Raw genomic sequence first — 19,536 nt, 5'->3', positions numbered from 1 at the left:
CTCCCAGAGATCCACCTGGGGCCTAGTCATGGATCTCTGCATCCAGATCCCTCAGTAGTTGGATGAGGTTTCTAGCACGACAATTAGGGTGTTTGGCCATCCCATCACCAGAGTAGGTCAGTTCGGACTGTCTCTCGACCATTGCCAGCAGTCTGTTGTGGGGGTATCTTTGTGGATTTCTGTGGGCCTCTCTAGCACTTTGTTTCTTCCTATTCTCATGTGGTCTTCATTTACCATGGTCTTCTATTCCTTGTTCTCCCTCTCTGTTGTTGATCCAGCTGGGATCTCCCACTCACCCAAGCTCTCTTTCCCTCGCCCCTCGCCCTTCACTACCCCCACTCATGTCCAGGCTGTTCATGTAGATCTCATTCCCTTTCTCTGTCGTTGGGCGATCCCTGTGTCTTTCTTGGGGTCCTATTTTCCAGGTAGCCTGCCTGGTGATGTGAGTAGCAGTCCAGTCATCCCAGACTCAGAAAGACAAACATGGTATGTACTCACTCATAACAGGATACTAGATGTGGAAGTCTCATTTATTAATTGTTGATCTTAGTGTCTGTGCTGATGGTGTTCTGCTAAGAAAGTCTTTTCCTGTGTCAGTGAATTAAAGGTTATTCCCCACTTTTTCTTCTATCAGGTTCAGTGTCTCTGGTTTTATGTTGAGGTCTTTGATCAGTTTGGAGTGAATTTCTGTGCAGTGTGTTAAATATTTATCTACTTTGATTCTTCTATATGCAGCCATCCAGTTTGATCAGCATCATTTGTTGAAGATGCTGTCTTTTTTTCCACTGTGTATTGATGGCCTCTTTATAAAAACATCAGATGTTCTTGATGTGTGGATTTGTGTCTGGGTCTTGAATTTGATTCCATTGACCAATATGTCTGTTTTGTGCTATTACTGTGCTGTTTTTATTGCTTGAAGTCTGAAGTGTTGATAGCTCCAACAGTTCTCTCATTATTCAGGATTCCTCCTTGAAAAATAAACAATTTCTTTTAACCACAGCATTTTTGTTGTTGAGGATTCTCTATTTTGTAGAGAAAATGTAAAAGACATAGTTGAGCTGTGTTGTTGCTTAAGTAAGCATCATATAAAATACCTTTTCATATAGAAAAGAACACAATTGCAGCATAAATATTGGAAATGAGTATTCTAAAAAGGATTCTACTTGTATCCCTTTCTTCATTGTTACCTTGCTTTTCAGATTTTATTCATTTATTGAATATAGATTGCTGTGGGATGTTCTATATGGCAAATGTGTTGCTGATTAGTCAATAAATAAAACACTGATTGGCCATTGGCTAGGCAGGAAGTGTAGGCAGGACAAGGAGGAGAATAAAGCTGGGAAGTGGAAGGCTGAGTCAGAGAGACACTGCCAGCCGCCACGATGACAAACAGCATGTGAAGATGCCGGTAAGCCACAAGCCATGTGGCAAGGTATAGATTTATAGAAATGCATTAATTTAAGCTGTAAGAACAGTTAGCAAGAAGCCTGCCACGGCCATACAGTTTGTAAGCAATATAAGTCTCTGTGTTTACTTGGTTGGGTCTGAGAGGCTGTGGGACTGGCAGGTGAGAAAGATTTGTCCTGACTGTGGGCCAGGCAGGAAAACTTAAGCTACAAATGGCGCCCAACGTGGGGCAAGAGTTTCCACCTAAAAACTGAGAAAAAAGATTCTAATACAGAGCTAAAAACAGCTTCCTAATTGTCTCTCTCAAATGAGCAGCAGCAGCTGGTTTGAGCTACTGGCGGGTTCCTGGCCTGTGCACTGGACCTGCAGTATGGTGGGAATGAGGCCTCTGCAAGTGGCACATTAAGCTGCGTGGTGGATTTAGCCTTTGCTAGCACAAAACAAAAAAAGAGGTTTTTGGGCTACACGCTGCTTGGATAAAAGCATAGAGACCCAAGATAGCTCCCAGAGCTGGCGGGAATATGTATCACCTCCATGTTGGGAAGCTGAGGTGGGCAGAGCCAGCAGCCACAGCTGCTGCAGTTTAAAGCAATAGCTTCACAATAAGACAGATTCAGATGTAATAGTTTACAATGTGTGTAAAATATATGTAGGCTTGAAAGAGAAAAAAAAAGGTGATATATACAGTTATATAAACAAATACATAGTTTTAAAAAATAAAGTCTTTAAAGAGACAGTAAAATTAATATAAAAAATAAGCCACGTGAAGATGAATATTACACAGAGAATCTGGATTGTGTTGTCTTTGGGATTTTTAACTGCAGAAAAACATTTGATTTAAAAGCTGTTGAGTTATGCCAAAATGTATATTTTAAAGATACCTTGACTTCAAAATTTGGATGTAAGAATGTGTTGCCTTGGAAAGAAGTCTCTGCTTTTGTTCCCACAGAAAGCCAAAGGCTATGGATTTGTTCCAGATTAAGATACATCAGGTTTGACCAGCCAAGACCCCCTGAAAGGTCTCTGATGACACCATGGCCCACATGATCCAACATCCAGAATGGTTTGAAGGCATCTGGCTCAGACGATACAGCCTCATGGACTATTCCATAATCCTAAAATTTTCTTTGTGTTCCCATAAGATACAGCGCCCCCCTCCAGCAGGAAGTAGTAAGAGAAGCTATGCCCAAATTCCCAAATTATATGTAATTTTACTTTGTTAAGGTTAAAACCTTCCTTTTTGAAAAAAAAAGGGGGGGGGAAGTGCTGTGGGATGTTCTGTATGGCAAATGTGTTGCTGATTAGTCAATAAATAAAATACTGATTGTCCGTTGGCTAGGCAGGAAGTGTAGGCAGGACAAGGAGGAGAATAAAGCTGGGAAGTAGAAGGCTGAGTCAGAGAGACACTGCCAGCCGCCACGATGACAAACAGCATGTGAAGATGCCGGTAAGCCACAAGCCATGTGGCAAGGTATAGGATTTATAGAAATGCATTAATTTAAGCTGCAAGAACAGTTAGCAAGAAGCCTGCCACGGCCATACAGTTTGTAACCAATATAAGTCTCTGTGTTTACTTGGTTGGGTCTGAGAGGCTGTGGGACTGGCAGGTGGGAAAGATTTGTCCTGACTGTGGGCCAGGCAGAAAAACTTAAGCTACAATAGATTCTTTTCTCATATAATAGAACCTGATTGTAGTTTCCCCTCCCTCTACTACTCTCAGTTCCTCCTCATCTCTCCTCCCTTCCAGATTCACTCCCTTTCTGTCTCTCCTTAGAAAAGAACAGGCTTCTAAGAGTTAATAACCAAACATGATAAATTAAAATATAATAAGATGAAGCAAAATTTTTCATATTGAAGTTGGATATTACAGCCCAACACAGGAAAAAAGTTCTAAGAGCAGACAAAGAGTCATTCTCATAGTCAGGAGTCCCATAAAAACACTAAGGTAATAGTTATAATATATACACAAAGGACCTGGTGTAGACCTATGTAGGTCCTGTACCTGCTGATTCAGTCTCTATGAGCTCATATGTACCTTGCTTAGTTGATTCAGAGGGCCATGTTCTCTTTGTGTCCTCCATCCCCTCTCTGACTCTTACAATCTTTTTGCCTCCTCTTTGGTGTGATATCCTGAGTTCTGAATGGACAGATTTGATGGAGACTTCCAATTTGGACTCTCTTTTTTTTCTCTCTCTAGAAGGCACTGTTTTAGTCTAGTCCTCCCCAACTCTAGCTCTTTAAAAATTATCTTAGGTAAATTTCAACATAGCATATTCAAAGGCTTTAAATGTCCATAGTGAATCTTTGTGTTCCTTGTGATTCTAAACTAAGATGCCCAAATCCTTGGATAACCATTCTCCTTAACTCCTCACCACCAAATAACTTCCTTTTAATCAATTTTCCTCTCTTCTAAATGGGTTCTGATCACACTGGTCCATGAGCTGGGTTTCTTACATTTCTGTTTTGTATCTATCTCTCAATTATTTTGACATTTTTATTATATTATATCATCACCACTTGTTCCTTGTATCTGGCTGTCAAATATTTTGCTGAAATGAATGTAATCTGTAACAATGAGCAGACTTGTGTTTTTGAATTCCAGATTTCTAATTCCATGGGATGACTGAGGATAATTCAAAAGTGTTGTGAGAATCACATCAGAAAGACAGGGCTCTGAGGACACTTGTACCTGTACCGACAACTTGTGCAGGGCAGGGCCATCTCTGCATAACAGATGTGACACTGAGGAAATAACATTGTTTCTATTTCTAGCTGTGTATGTTTGTTATTACTGATTTCTAAGGATGGAAAGGAAAACTCAGAATGACCAGTATCATAAATATTCAATATAGCAGTTATTTTTGTGCTGACCGTATAAAGAATTTCCACAGCATGAACAAGCATCTGAGCAATATGTGCAAACAGTGTGCTCTGAGAATTCTCTGAAGTGAGCAATATGTTACTAGAGACTCTCTAGTTCTCAAATATCTCTTTATTGTAAGGTAATTGTTAAATGGACTGTTAAATAGGAGAAACTCCTTGTTTGTTTATACATATTTTCATGCTTGAGACTTTGAAAACACAAGACCTTATTGGTAACTGCAGAGAAATACTTGGATGTCTTGATTTCTGTCTGAATTAGTAAGAACCAGCTGCAATAGCCAATATTGCATGTGAGCACCCCTCACCCTCCTACATGAATAACAACACAAATGCTTAATGAGGGAATGTTAATAAACTCCATAAAAGGAAATCAAGAGTCATAACTTTGCATTTAGTTTTTAATCAGCCAGAACACAAACATAACCTAAAGCATTTTGTAAGCTACAAAGTATTATTTTTTTGATTTGCATTTCTTTTTGGTACAAGTAAGATTTCTGTTTTCATGTCCCTCTATAAATTTCAAAGATAGGCAAATGAGCACTGTGAGATCAATGCATTGCTTTTGGTCATTTCTGTTGAGTGATCAGGTGAGAAGAATCTGGGGTTCATATTAGAAGCCCTTCCTCATGATTTGGGTCCTTGACAGCTCCCATCAGCTGTCAGCTACACCATGGACATTGTCCATATGTACTTTGAGGTAGTCATTCCTTGTAAACTTCTTATGACAAAAATGGCACTCTGCCATCGGGCGGTTGGGGTTGTGAGTCATCTTGTGTCGGATGAGCATTTTCTTTAGGCTAAAAGCCAAGTCACAAACCTAGAAAAGAACCAGATACTCCATATTCATGATGACAAACCAGTCTGTCATATATACAATATACATTATGAAAATTCCTTCTATCAAGTATGTGCTAGTGGGCCTAAGGAGGAACTCTGCTCTCAGAATAAATGGAATTTCACACCCAGACAAAGAAGTTATTTGCAGTTCTCAAGCATCACTTGCATTTAATTACATGGCTTGCACCACCCCCAAGCATCCTCTCATCTCTCAGATCTGGACCATGTCAGAGAAAGAACTTCCTAGGGACATACCTTCCTTAGCATAACAGTGTGTATTTACAACTCATAACAACTCCTTACATGCTGTGAGTTACAGCCCAGATGACATCTCTCCACAGGGCATAAATACACAAGACGTTTTTTACTGTGATGTTTTCAATTTAGCCCCACTTGAGATGTGACTGGCTACCAAGGCTCTAAGAGTTATAACCACTTGTGATGTGACTGGTTAACAATGCTTTAAGCATTATAATCACTTGTGGTGTGACTGGTTAACAATGCTGTAAGTATTACAATTCAAATTTATTACCCAGTATTAAGTTTCTTTCTCTTTCTTTCTTTCTTTCTTTCTTTCTTTCTTTCTTTCTTTCTTTCTTTCTGCATGTATGTTGTTTGACTAAGGCACATAAGCAGTTTCTTTCATATAAACTCTGCTACATGACAGCCTAGCTTAACATCCCCATCAAACAATCTAGTAATGAAAATTACCACAGTAGCAACATGTAAGGAAGGCACAATAACTTCAGTCATAGAGGGAAGTCAAGTGGAATTCCAAGTTTGATGTTACTCCAGATTTTCATTTATATATACTCTTTAAAAGCACATTTGCTTGAAAATAACATCTACTTCCATAATGTAGAAGTAATGTAGAAACAAAAAGCACAATAATGCTGAGGAAGGAAACACTAAAGAAAACTGGCATTCTGAGTGAGGTTTGTGAAGAGACGGAAGCAAATGAGAACTATGTGCTCTCTGCTTCATGTAGGAAGGAGGATTTACCGTCACAGCAATAAGAAACTCAGAAAGTGTTCAGACGTGAATGTGGCTGGGAGCAGGAGCCACGGTGCATGATTTATGCAGAAGTCCCAGGTACTTGGTGGAAAACAAGTGAACTCTAGAGGCACACTTCCTTTCCAAGCACTTGACACCCTCTGTCCCTTTCAGGTGATTTACTCATGAGGACCATCAGGCCATCAGTGGCAGGATGGAGGGCAGGGTGTTTGTGAACTAAGTATTTGGTGAGGAGCCAGCATGGACTTTTACGTGGGGAAGTATCCCTTTTCACTGCAGTTCACTTGTCAGTAAAATCACAACAATGGTGAATTCCTTGCAGTGTTTAAGATTAAATGTAGTCTAAAGTTTATGCAAACTGGAGTTATATTGTAGACACTCACTAAATGCTAGGCTAAGTTTTCCTTTCATCTTCCCTAGCAAGCGGTATCATCAACATATTGGAAAGAATACACGAAGTGGACACAGCTATTCAAGCAGTGGTGACACTTGCCTGCCCGCTGGGATTCTCAAAGCAGCTGTTACTTTTCCTGCAAAACATTTGCCCTCAGCTTAATGACTATCTCTGTGATTTTCTGGATGTATCTCTTTACTAGCATAGGGAACTTAAAGGTACAAGATCATTAATCTATAAATATTAGTTGAAGTTACAAAAATAAAATGTGGCAGATGACAGAAGGGAGAAAGGAATACAGATATACATACATATATAATATCTGTATCTATCCATACATATACATGTATATAAATATACATACATACATACATACACATGAATATATATTTATGGGTGGCTACTATGGGCAATATAAATACCTCAAAAACTATGAGTAATTTTAAAGAAACTAAAGCATGTGTTTATGGCAAGTACCTTAATGTGAAATAAGTACCAAATTGTTTTGTAAGTGTAGCTTCAAATTGATGCTCATTTAAAAGATAACTTTAGAATTTATCTGCCATGTCCTATTTCTCTGGCCCCCTTCTCCAAACCCATGTCAAAGCAAAGAGCACCCCGCTTGTAGAGTCTTCTTACAGACTGACATCGAGTCAGTTCCTTTCCATGGTGGAAACCTTGAGTTCTCCAGCCACTGTCACCCTGCTCCCTCTGTCTCTCTCACCGTGCTCCCTCCCCCTAGGACTCCTTACCCCTGGAGCCTCCAACTATGCTGTTTGCCCTCCTGAAATGCTCTCATGCTAGTGACTGACTCCTCCTCATCTTTTAAGCTAAATAGATAAATAAACACACAGAAAATACAGAGATACATAAGCACAGATAATTCTTTCCTAACTATTCTTCCAGAGCTGTTTGGTGTTATACCTTCCCTTTTCAGTTTTTTTTTTTTATCATAAACAACAATTAGGTATTTATCAATATTTATTTATTTAATGTTATATGCCTCAAGTGATCTCTATAATGACAGAGGAGGTACTATCTTGTTCACTTGTCCATTTTGGGCCAAGCATGGCTTTCATTGTTGGCCAGAATGCCCTCTTAGTGATTTTTGCACATTGCTTCACTCAGTTCCCATAGATGTACCTTTGAGTGGCTATTGGTATAGTATCCTCATTTTCACAGAGGGAAATGGAGGTTAACCAGCTTTCCCAGCAACAGAAAGTGATTTCTAGAACTGAAGCCAGGCAGTCTGCACTCAGTCTATGCTTCCCCAGAGGCAAATCCCCAGGGCAAATCCCAGTATCAACTGAAGATTCTCACTTTAAGTTGAGATATAGGAACGGAATGTTGTTTCGCCCATTGGTCTGACTCATATCATTTTAAGGAACAACGGTGACTTAGAAAATATAAAAGGGTTTCCAGATATTTGGGCTCACTCTTGTGAAAGGTGGGATACAAACTACAAGTCCACTTCCTCAGTCTCCATGGGAAAATTACGGCAGTGGTAATTGGAGAGAATGTAAAGGAAGCTGAGCAAGATGCTGAAGTTTGGTTTTTGTTTGTTTGTCTGTTTGTCTGTTTGTGTTTTATCTGAAGTTTTTGGTACTGGCTGAGAACTAAGGAAGTCCAGAGGATCCACATAGGAGAAGAGATAGAAACAACCTAAGAGAGATGACTATTCTTTGAGAGCCTGAGTAGAGCTTTAGATGGCAGTGGAGAGCAGCTGATGTCACACTTGGGAAAAGGACTACCTAGATGTGAAAATATTCGCATTCATTAGCTTAAGTACAGCCATTAAAAGACTCTGATGATGCCCAGAATAAACCAGCCCAATGCCAGGTCATTTATAGTCACATTGAAAACAAGAGAGGCAAGAGAGATAAAACTGCACAGCAGGGACACTTACTTTTCTTCCTTTCCACCAGGGACTCCCAACCCTGTCCTGACTTAGTACCAATTCAAATACCAAAAATGGGAAAGCTTCACTTTTAACTATTACTCTAGGAGAGAGGCGGACCGATTTTCTTTTAGAATATAGTGAAACAAGATACTGAAAAGGAAATACTTTCAGAGTTGGGAATGGGAATTGTATATAAACTTGAGTTAAAAATACTTATAACACAATGAATGCATGTAGCACTTGATGTAATAAAATGACAAAGGATACACTATCTTTCTCTGGTCATCAGTAATCTAGGATAAATTCTTGTAGGGATGTTAGCTCTGTGCCAAGAGAGGCACAGATGTGAGCACACTCAATGTCTAGAAGAAACTGGGACAAGTTTTACAAAGTGAGACCACAACACCTGGATGTGGATGGAAGCACATGGCAGAGATAGAGAAGGATTATCTCCAAGAGAGGAGAGGAACTGCCAGGAGAGAAGAGGACAAGCAGGGAAGTGAGGCTGTGCAAACACTGTTTACTTGATGGAAGAAAGGTTTAGAAGTCATTAGAGAAAAGGCTGGACAAGAAGCTTGAGTTGAAGGTTGGGAATAAAGCCTGAGGATCTGAATAATCCTAAAAGGAAGTGGCAATATATCTTGGAACTGGTAGGAATTCATTGAAGCATTCTAACAGAGACTAAGACAAATGCCATTCGGTCAGCTACCAGAAGGTCAACAGCTACTGTCAGGGAGGCCTATTAACTGGTCCTTTCTAAGCCAGACATGATTTGGACTTGAATTAGGACAGTAGTTTATTTATTCAAGAATTCATTCTTAAAAATACCTACAGCATGCCTTCTACATCTAAGGCTTAGTTCTAGGCTTACAAACACAGAAACCAACAATGAAAAAACTCCTACTCTCACAGAACCTGTAGTATATAAAAAAGTAACTAAATAAGGGCCAGCAAGACGGTCCAGTGGATAGTTTGGAAAACCCAGCAATCACAGTTGAGATAGAGAAGGATTATCTCCAAGAGAGGAGAGGCACTGCCAGGAGAGAAGGTAAGTGGATTTTATTTTACCGTTTGTCAGATTACCAAACTCACTTAAGAAAACTCAACAACAACTCAACATCAACATCAAGACATTGAATCAAATAAAAAAAATTAATAAAGGAAGTCTAGGACTAATGGACCCACAGATGAATTCTACCAATTATTCAGAGTTACAGCAATATCTCTTTCCTGCAGTGAGAAGGGCACTTTGAAAACTTATTACCTGTAGTTAGCATAGCCTTGTTACCAAAGCCAGATAAAGATATTAGAAAGAAAGAAAAGTAGAGGTCAACATTTATGGATCTAGATGCAAAAGTACACACACACATACACACACACACACACACACAAATACACAGATACACACGTACACATACACACACATACACACACACAAAATGAAACAACCACATTTAATGTAACTCTCTATTAAATGGCTTGTAAGCCATGGCCAAGTAGGGTTTATTTCAAGATTGCAATGGCGGTTCAAACAGGAAAGCAAACAGAGGAACATGTCATATTAGTAGAACAAAGAAAAAAGACAAACATACAGATATTGAAAGGGCATTTGATAAAATTCAGGATTGTTTGTTGGTTTTAAAAACAAACATCCACTTAAAAAAACTTGTCATTATAACCAAAGATGTTTATTACAAACTCATATTTGAGGCCAAGAGGGCAGAAGAGACTTGCCACTCGTTGAGAGGTGTGGGGCAGAAGACACCCCAGAGGATGCTGCCAACCACCAGGCAAGTGAGCAGGCCCTAGGTCATACGTATGGGAGAGCTCGTTCTGCCCCTTGCCTGGGCAGCACAGTAGAGCTGGTCCCAAAAGCATGAGAGCTGGTGAGCTGGACCCACTCGTCTCTAGCTACAGCACTCCAGAGAGTGGGCCCGACACCTTGCCTGGGCAGCACAGTAGAGCTGGCCCTGGTGGCATGGGGGCTGGAGAGTAGGCCCAGAGAACATGAGAACAGGTGATCTGGCCCTGCCCTTTGCTGCAGCAGTGTGGAGAACTGGCCTTGGTGGCATGGGTGAGAGATAGCTGGCCTCAAAGATGTGAGTACCAGAGAACCAGCCTGCCCCTTGCCACCAGGAGTAGAGAGAAGTAGGAGAACTGGTCTACCCCTCACCTGGGCAAAGTGGGGGATAGTTGGCCCTGGTGGAGAGGTGCAGGAAAGCAGGCAGGCTGACCAACTCAGCTACCACCCAGGGCTAGTTCCAGGACTTTGAGTTGGCCGACCCCAACACCTATGCAATCCATAAACTGTTGGAGTGCCTGAAAGGGCCAGTCCTGCAGAACCAGAGCTACAGGATCTCCATGACACAAGACAACAACAGGATATCTGAGAGGAGTCCCAGTGAGAATCCAGTATTGATAGTGTAGTAGAAGCCAGAGGCCTGGAACCAGACCAATGACCCATTGCAATGAATACTTGCAAGTAAAGCTGTTTGGGCAACAGGGTAGACTGTGACACACTGTGACTCACCGCACATTCCATGGTGAGATTTGTTTTGCTTTCTTTGAGTGGGGTGGTTTTAAGGGCAGAGGGTAGATATGGAGGGATGGGGAGATGAGTGGGATTGGGATGTATAATGTAAAGAATCAATAAAAAGTTTTTAAAAAATCCTCACATTTACCACTGTATATGAAGGTGGAAGACAGATAGAATGGATCCCTAACAGGCTCCATATAAAAAAAATCAATTCAAAATAGATCCAAGACCTAAATATAAGAGCTGAAATGATACAATGTTTAGATAAAAACAAAAGGACCTTGGACTGGGCAACAAATTTTATATATAACACAAAATTATGATAAAATTCTGAAAAGTATAAAATGAACATAACATCAAAATGTTTGTGTCTAGAATGTTATCAGAAAGTCAGAAAGAATACTTCCAGAATTAAGTATTTATTCAAAGTAAAATATTTGCATGTCATGCAATAATATCCAGGATTTTACATAGAATTCTTACAACTCAACAAGGAAAATCCTAAGCACATAGTTTTAAAATTAGCATTTGAGCAAACACTTCTCCCCAAGACAGAAAACTAGCCAACAAGCACATAGACACTTAACTTCATTAGAACTTGGGTAAATTTAATACCACAGTGAAATACTTCACACTTAGCAGGATGGCTATACTTTTGAAAAAGAAAAAAAGAAAAAAAAACAAAAACAAACAAAAACAGGGAAAATGCATGCAAAGATGGGAGAAGACTGGATCCGTATACTCCACTGACAGGAATATAACATGGTTCAGCTCCTATGACTAACAGGGTGTACAAACCACACTCAAGGGAGGCCCCATGCCCAGCAGTAGACGGCCAACACAAAAGAAGCTTCGTGATATTCTGCAAGATGTTTTATCTCAATACTTTTTCCAGGCCTTTTTTACTTTACTTTTACTTTGTTTGTATATTATGGTTTCCAATTTTGTGGATTTGTGTGTGTGTATATGTGGTTTATATTTTTAGTTTTTATTGGCTTACTTGTTCGGGAGGGAGGGAGGGAGGGAGGGAGGGAGGGAGGGAAAGCATGGAATTGGATGGGTTGGAAGGTGGGGAAGATCTGAGTGGAGATGAGGGAGGGAAAACCTTAATTAGAATGCTGTAGAAAAAATATTTTCAATCAAAAAAGAATAAGCACTAAATTATTACACAACCCAGAATTCCATCCCCCCAAAATGAAAACAAATTCACATACACTTGTGCCTGCCACAGCCAATAGGTAAAAACAGCAAAAGCTGAAACACCAAGTGACTACTGATGGACAGATGGTTAAGCACATTTGATAGATAAACACAACAGGGTATCATCGGCCATGGAAAGGAATGGCCTGCAGATGCATGCCAGACTGTGGATCCATCCTAAAAACAGAAGTTAGTCTCAAATGTCAGTTATTGTATAAACTCATTTATATTAAATATCCAGGAAAGGGAAATCTAAAAAAAAAAAAAATTAAAGCAGATTAGTGACCATTGGGGACTAGAGGAGCTGGAGAAAGCAGCTTAACTGGGTTGGTTTTTTATTTTGGTGCAAAGAAAAAATGCTTTGATGCTGGACAAATATGATGACACAACATGGATAATGTACTAAATGCCACCAAACGCCACGTTTTAAAATGGCTAATTTAAGTTAAGCAAACACTTCACAGCTAGGAAGATGGCTCAGCAGTACTTGCTGCAAAGCTTTATGATCTGAGCTTTACCCCCAGGTCTAGATTAATCAGGATCCACTAAAGAAACAGAACTGATCAAATGAACAAATATATAACACACATATACGTTATACACACGTGTGAGTGTGTGTGTGTGTGTGTGTGTGTGTGTGTGTGTGTGTGTGTGTGTGTGGTGTCTCCTATGGAAAGGCCAAATTTGGTGCTAGAGTCCCAAGGAAGTTCTAGAGAGCTGCTAGGTTTCAGTGTGCATTGGATTCCTGAAGAAGTGGGTTCTAGTACAGGGAAAGAAATGACTCAGCAGCAGGACAGACAAACTTTCCAGCAAGAGTGAGGGCAAGCAGGCAGAAAGCAAAAGCTTCCTTCCCCATGTCCTTTTATGCGCACTGTCACCTGAAGGAATAGCCTAGATTTAGGGTGAGTCTTCCCACCTCAAATGATCTAAGGAAGGAAATCTTTCACAGGTGTCCTCAGGGGCTTTGATTTTAGTTAATTCCAGATGTAATCAAGATGACAACCAAGATTAGCCAGCACAGGGCCCACATGGTGGAAGGAGTGTGGAGTCCCACAGGTTGCCCTCTCTACACCTACACCATGGCACACCTCTACGCATGCATACAAACACACAAAGTAAGTAAATAAATCTTTTAACTTTTAAAAAGATCTCGAATTATCATGTGGAAGGTGCCCAGTGGAACACACCGGACATCTGAAGTGATGAGAAAAGGTAAGGGCTCTAGTTGCTAATATGAACAGAAATTCAGAGGAAGTAATGAATCTGGGAGTTCTCCAGCTAAGGATAGAGGAAGAGACAGAGGAGCAGGGTAAGAATAAAGTCAGGAGGAGACGATTTTGGAGCAGTGACAGCCTCTGTCCCACTGAGCAGGCTGCACATCAGAGAAGTTTAGGAGGCACTTATAACTGGGGAGTTTTGACTCTTCGGAGTAAATGAGAGAGATGGAGACAGAAAAAAAAATAGACTTGTAAATTATAGCTAAACAAGTAACACCATAGGTGAATTCACCCAGAGATATGTTCAACAAAAATATTCGGCACATGTCAGAGGTGGATTGAGTATGAGGGTAGCAAAGTGTCCATATGCCACTGACAGATCATGTCAGGCCTGAAGCAGTTATTTGTGCAGTAAATAAGGCACTTAAATAGGTTCTGTATCTATAAAAGAATTAAACTAACTGAAATTATTAAGCTAGCTCCAGTTCAGGACCATGTTCTATTTTTACACATTTCTCTTGCTACAGGTGGGTTTTCTTAAAGTGTGCTGGAGATGAAGGTATTTTTATGAGTAAGAGTACATTGCTGCTTTAGCCTACAGCGAAGTTTCACAGGACAGGGTTCTGCATTTCTGAGTTTCCCTTCACTGCGGTTCCTCGCACCATATGATCCCTGCTGCAACATGCCGAAGGGATGATTACACTCGAGTGAACTCAGCATTTACAGTGAATTTGTACTGAGATATTTCACACATTACAACTTCAATGTTTCTTCTCACTCTAACTTCCACTGATGCTCTTTTTTTATATTTATGTGTCAAGAACAGGCACCCTGGTGCCTTCTCTAACACTTGGGTTGATCAGCTGACTTAACCACTGGAGGAAAAACATCATTTCCCCCGTCAATGTTCTTATTAAGTTTACTAAGGACAGAAGTACTTTTCCCTTACAAAAATAATGTGAACAGTTATGTGAAATTATTTCAGTTCAATTCAAATATCCTAAATAGGAAATGTCCTAAGTAGCATTATTTAACCTAAAAGAATTTATATACATATTCTGAAAATTCAGTTTGTATTTAACATCTATGAGTAGCTAAATATTTTTTTTTACATTCTGATTTTTAAAAAGAATTTCAGGCACACATAACAATATATTTTGATCATATCCACTCTATTGGTTCAACTGTCACTAACTTGTCAAAGACTTGGGCAGACACCTGAGTTGCCTCAAACTATCCCCACTTTACACCCCGGAAGTCTAACAGCTCCATCGAATCAAACATTGGAAGATACCCTGAAGAAAATCACAGTTTATTTGCTGCTAGTAAAGCGTACTGAATAAAATATGGGTGCGCTGAACATGCAGCCCAGAGTTACAAGCGGCATAAGGCATCGACAAATGCATAAAACACACACACACGCACAGGCACAGACAGCACTCCTGGTACTGCAGAGTATTAGGGAAGGAAAAAGAGAATCCCAACTCACATCACACTGGAAGGGCTTTTCTCCTGTGTGTGTCCTCTTGTGCTCATCGAGGCCGCGCTTCTGGCTGAAGGCCTTGCTGCACTCTGAGCATTGGTATGGCTTCTCCTGCAGGCAAAGAAAAGAGAGCAGCAAGAATGTCAGTGACTAAGGGACTGGCTGCTGCTGAACCTCCACGGACAGGCGAGTGTTGAGATGGAAGACACCATCTGAGGGTTGCAGGTGCTGCAGCAAATGCACAGGGGAGAGCTGAGCTGTTTCAGAACCTCGCAGGAAACACTGATTATCATTCCTGGACACTGTAATCTCCTAGTTGACAGTGAGTGACAAGGACAAGACAGTGCCTGTCCTCCACTGATACCTTGGGTGCTATGATCCAATTTTTAATTATTTCTTTTAGTTTAGAGGCATCATAAAATTTTACTATGGCATTTTGGGTATTGTCACCTAAGAAAGCTGAGGACTCACTCAGCCAAATGATGCAATCACTATAATCTCTGGATTGACTATTTCAGAACCAAAATTTCTTTTTTTTTTAAATTAAGAGTTTTTCTATTCATTTTACATATCAACCTCAGATTCCCCTGTCCTTCCTCCTTTCACTCCCCAGCCTTCCCCCACAACCCACCCTCATTCCCACCTCCTCCAAGTCAAGGTCTCCCATGGGGAGTCAGCAGAGCCTGGTACATTCAGTTGAGGCAGGTCCAAGCCCCTCCTCCCTGCACCAAGGCTGCTCAAAGTGTCTCACCATAGGCACTAGAGAACTAGAATTTCTATGTAAGTTTGAAGATAAATTTTAAAAGTTAGAATTCACCTTTGATTGATGTGTTTTTAATTTTGATTACCAAACTTTTCCTCCTGGTAGAGAGTTCTTTTCATTAAATCTAAATGAGTATTTCTAAGTGAGACTTTTCTCATTTTTCTCTTAGGGGTTCTTAAGTTTGCATCTCAAAAGGGAGAAAGGTGCCCACATTTTCTAGTCACCTAAGGGCCTCCTTCAAAGGATTCCAATCCATAGAACAGCAGGAGAGAGCACACTGGAGATTTCCCAATCCAGCAAGTCTCTTAAATGACGGGCAGAAACAAGTCCCTATAGAGAACCAGACGAACCACGATGGGGAGACACGTGCATTCTCTTTCTGAAAAAGAACCCGCACCCGCTTCCTACTAACTTCTCATTACTCCTAACCTGCATCATTGCAAACACATCAACCCTCATTAGCCAAGCACAGGTAGACAAGCGCCCAGGCTGGATGCTGTGGGTACAATGTATGGTACCAGGAGATATGTGTTCCTATTCTTACCCCTTTCTCTGAGAACTGTGAAGTCTCCATTGACCCTGGAACATTCCCAAGTACAGGCAGCCCTCCCCTTCCTGTGCAACAAGAACCCATGCATATGGCCAAGGGTACAAGAGAATTATAATTTTACTCGCTAATCACTTCCCCTTAGGTTCACTGAGGATCATGGAAGTTAAGACAGTCACACAGAGACTGTCAACAAGGAACTTTATTATAGTGAAGAAAGCTTAGGAAGCCATAAGATACTTTGACTTCTGTCAAGTTAATAGACTTGAGGCTGAATGATGGCTTGCCTTCCCAAGGAGACAAATGAAGCAATTTACATGCCCGTGTGGCTAGAATGCATAAGTATGTTCTCATACCACTTGCCATGATTTGGGTTAGTCCGTAAGGGCCCATGTGTTAAAGGCTTAGTCCCATTGGTGGCACTACTTAGGAGTAGTGGTAGCAGGTGGGAGGAAGTTAGATGATGACGGGGAGTATTCCCTGAATGAACTGTGGGCTCTGCTTCCTTCCTTTCTTTCTGCTTCCTCGCCACCATAAGGTGAGCAGCTGCCTTCACCATGTGCTCCATGTGACGGGCTCAAAAGCAGCAGGGTTCAGTGACTAAAAGCTCTAATAACTGTGTGTCAAAATTAGCCTTTTCTCCTTTTAAGTTGATTATCTCAGACATTTGTTACAATAACAGAAATACTGTTACGTTGCAGAATATTATCCTGTCACTCTTGGGTAAGAACTCATTCACTGCATCAGTCTCAATAATTTCACTGCTTTTCTTCTGTCATCCACTGCGGGGATCCTGAATATGAGAACACAATCTGATGCTACAGAGTACTATGGGAATTGGTACTGATGTTCTCATGGAGGAATACGTAGAATAAATCACACATTCTGACTCATCAGCTGGATTTAACTAGACACAATGATTAGGTTCTTGATTTATGCTGTTTCTGAATGATTACCCAGTCTGTGAGAAATAGCCTGTTCTTTGTCATTGTGACCCGGGGACTGGTGCTAACTGGAGGCAATCTTTTTATCAGCCCAACTCTGTAATCCTGGAGTGGCAGAATTAATCAAGCATCTAATTAGTCAAACAACACATGGCAGAGCTCATCTAGAAGGTGGCCTTATGGAGTGCTGTGCCTAGGACCTTGCTTATAGACAACACAACGCTAGTTGTGAGTCACTGACGTCTTTCCATAGGAAGGAGCAGCAACTTAACTCATAAAGGTTTTCAACCAGCTCTAAATGTCAATCAGGAAGGCTCTTGAGAAACAGTTGTTTGTGATAGACCTTGTTGGGAACTGTGCCCCTTTGAGAAAAACTTATTGAGGTTTTGATCACGCGCTCTCTCTCTCTCTCTCTCTCTCTCTCTCTCTCTCTCTCTCTCTCACACACACACACACACACACACACACACACACACACACACACACACAAAGGCATGTTAGGACATGAAAGTTATCTTTCATTTCAAATTAATTTCATGTAATTTTTTTCTAGATTGCACTATTTTATATTTATCAATGCTTTTCCTGTCTAGAGGTTAGGAAAATGATGAATTTTCCTAGATGATCCTGTCTTATTACTTTTTTTGTCCAATTATTTATGTGCATATATGTACCTTTGCATGGGTGTGGGTGCATGTGTGCACATACGTGTGGACACCAGAGACTGATGCTAGTGCCTTGATTGTTCTCTACTTTATTTACTCAAGAAGGGTCCCCTGTTGATCTGAAGTTCACAGATTTAGGCAAGTCATCTTGCCCAGCTTCCTCCTCCCAAGTGCTCAGATCCCAAACTGGCTGCTGGGACTGCCTGAATTTTTATGTGGCTGCAGGAGATCCAAATTCTGGCCCTTACACTTGCACATCAAGTGCTTTATATACTGAGTCATCTCCCAGCCCCAGTTCTTATTTCCAAGCTTAAAAAAATCATCTTAAAAATTGCCTGATTATAGTGGTGCACAGCTGTAACCCCAGCACATGGGAGGTAGAAGCAGGAGGGTCAGTTTTAAGGTCATTCTCAGCTACAAGGAAAGTTGGAGGCCAGTCTGGACTGCATGGGCCTGTTCCTAACACAAAATAAAACAAACACATAAAATCAACAAATAGTCAAATAAACAAAGTTCTTTTTAAAGTGGCACAAAAATTGTCATGCAATTATCTAGGTCAGTGAGATGGCTCAATTTGTAAAGGTACTTGCTGGTAAGCCTGGCACCCTGCATTTCATCCCCAGAACACAGTCCCACAATGACCTCCACATGTGCTGAAACACAAATGCTCAAGAGTACACACATACGCACAAATATCGATTTAAAATTCCTGGAGCATGGACTTGATACAGATTCCTTAAACACAAAATTTCTATATGCCCAGAAAATTTCCAGTCCTCCCTGCAACTTTTTATTAGCAGCCCTGATATTGGTTAACCTTGTAGACAAACCATGGTGCACATGAAAGTGCCTTGTAAACTGAAGCACTGTGTTACACTTTTAAAGGATCTGGAGCAAATTTTACCTTCTAATCTCATCTTCGAAACATTGCATTAATGTTTAGGATGAAATATGAAGCCTACAGTGTGCAGACAACATGTAACCAGATTGACTTTTTCCATCCTGGACTATAGCAAGACCCACCTACCAATCCTTCTGCAGATAACACACAGAGAAGCTGAACTACCCACATTAGTTTAGGTCAAGCTTCCTTAATCTGGAAACTACTGAAATTTCAGGCCAGGTAATTCCTGGGTGAAGAGACTGTCCTCAGTATCCACTAGATGCCAGCAGCACACCCTTCCCCACCAAATCTCCCAACATTGGCTCACGTATCTGGAGGAGGGCAAAGCACAGAGATTCTATATTATGCTTTTTTGCACTATATATATACTAAGAGATGGCAGTTGTTGCAGTCTGTTGTAGACCATTGTAGAGTGGTCATTTAGAAAAGATAATAAAAAGTCAATACTTGGAGAAGTTATGCATCTGAACATCACCACAATGTCAAAATATTGTGATATGACACTCCTCAGCACATCTTCACCTTTCTTTGTTTTTATTATTAAGACATTTTCTATTCATTTTACATACCAACCACAGATTCCCCTAACCTCCCTCCTCCTACCCCTCAGCCTTCCTCCCTACCCCTCATTCCCACCTCCTTCAAGGCAAGATCTCCCATGGGGAGTCACCAGAGCCTGGTACATTCAGTTGAGGCAGGTCCAAGCTCTTCCCCCCTGCACTAAGGCTGTGCAAGGTGTCCCACATAGGCACTGGGCTCCAAAAAGCCTACTCATGCACCAGGGATAGATCCCAATCCCACTGCCTGGGGACCCCTAACCAGTTCAAGCTAAACAACTGCCT

At 40.8% G+C, this 19,536-nt stretch overlaps 1 protein-coding gene across 1 annotated transcript in view; it reads right to left on the bottom strand.

Moving 5' to 3' along the window:
- Window positions 1-4,428: 4,428 nt before the first annotated feature.
- Window positions 4,429-19,536, bottom strand: part of Prdm5 (PR/SET domain 5) — a 170,674-nt gene continuing 155,566 nt past the window's right edge. The window contains exons 14-15 of the mRNA XM_059257913.1: window positions 14,878-14,982; window positions 4,429-5,107 (exon numbers count right to left, since the gene is read on the bottom strand). Coding sequence (XP_059113896.1) covers window positions 4,943-5,107; window positions 14,878-14,982 — 270 coding nt within the window. The 3' untranslated portion in view covers window positions 4,429-4,942. The remainder of the gene's footprint in view (window positions 5,108-14,877; window positions 14,983-19,536) is intronic.

This window comes from Peromyscus eremicus, chromosome 3 (assembly GCF_949786415.1).
Source record: "Peromyscus eremicus chromosome 3, PerEre_H2_v1, whole genome shotgun sequence".
In the NCBI taxonomy this organism is placed as follows: Eukaryota; Metazoa; Chordata; class Mammalia; order Rodentia; family Cricetidae; genus Peromyscus; species Peromyscus eremicus.
Note: the sequence above shows the minus strand (reverse complement) of the source record. Positions and strands in the feature narration are given on the sequence as shown.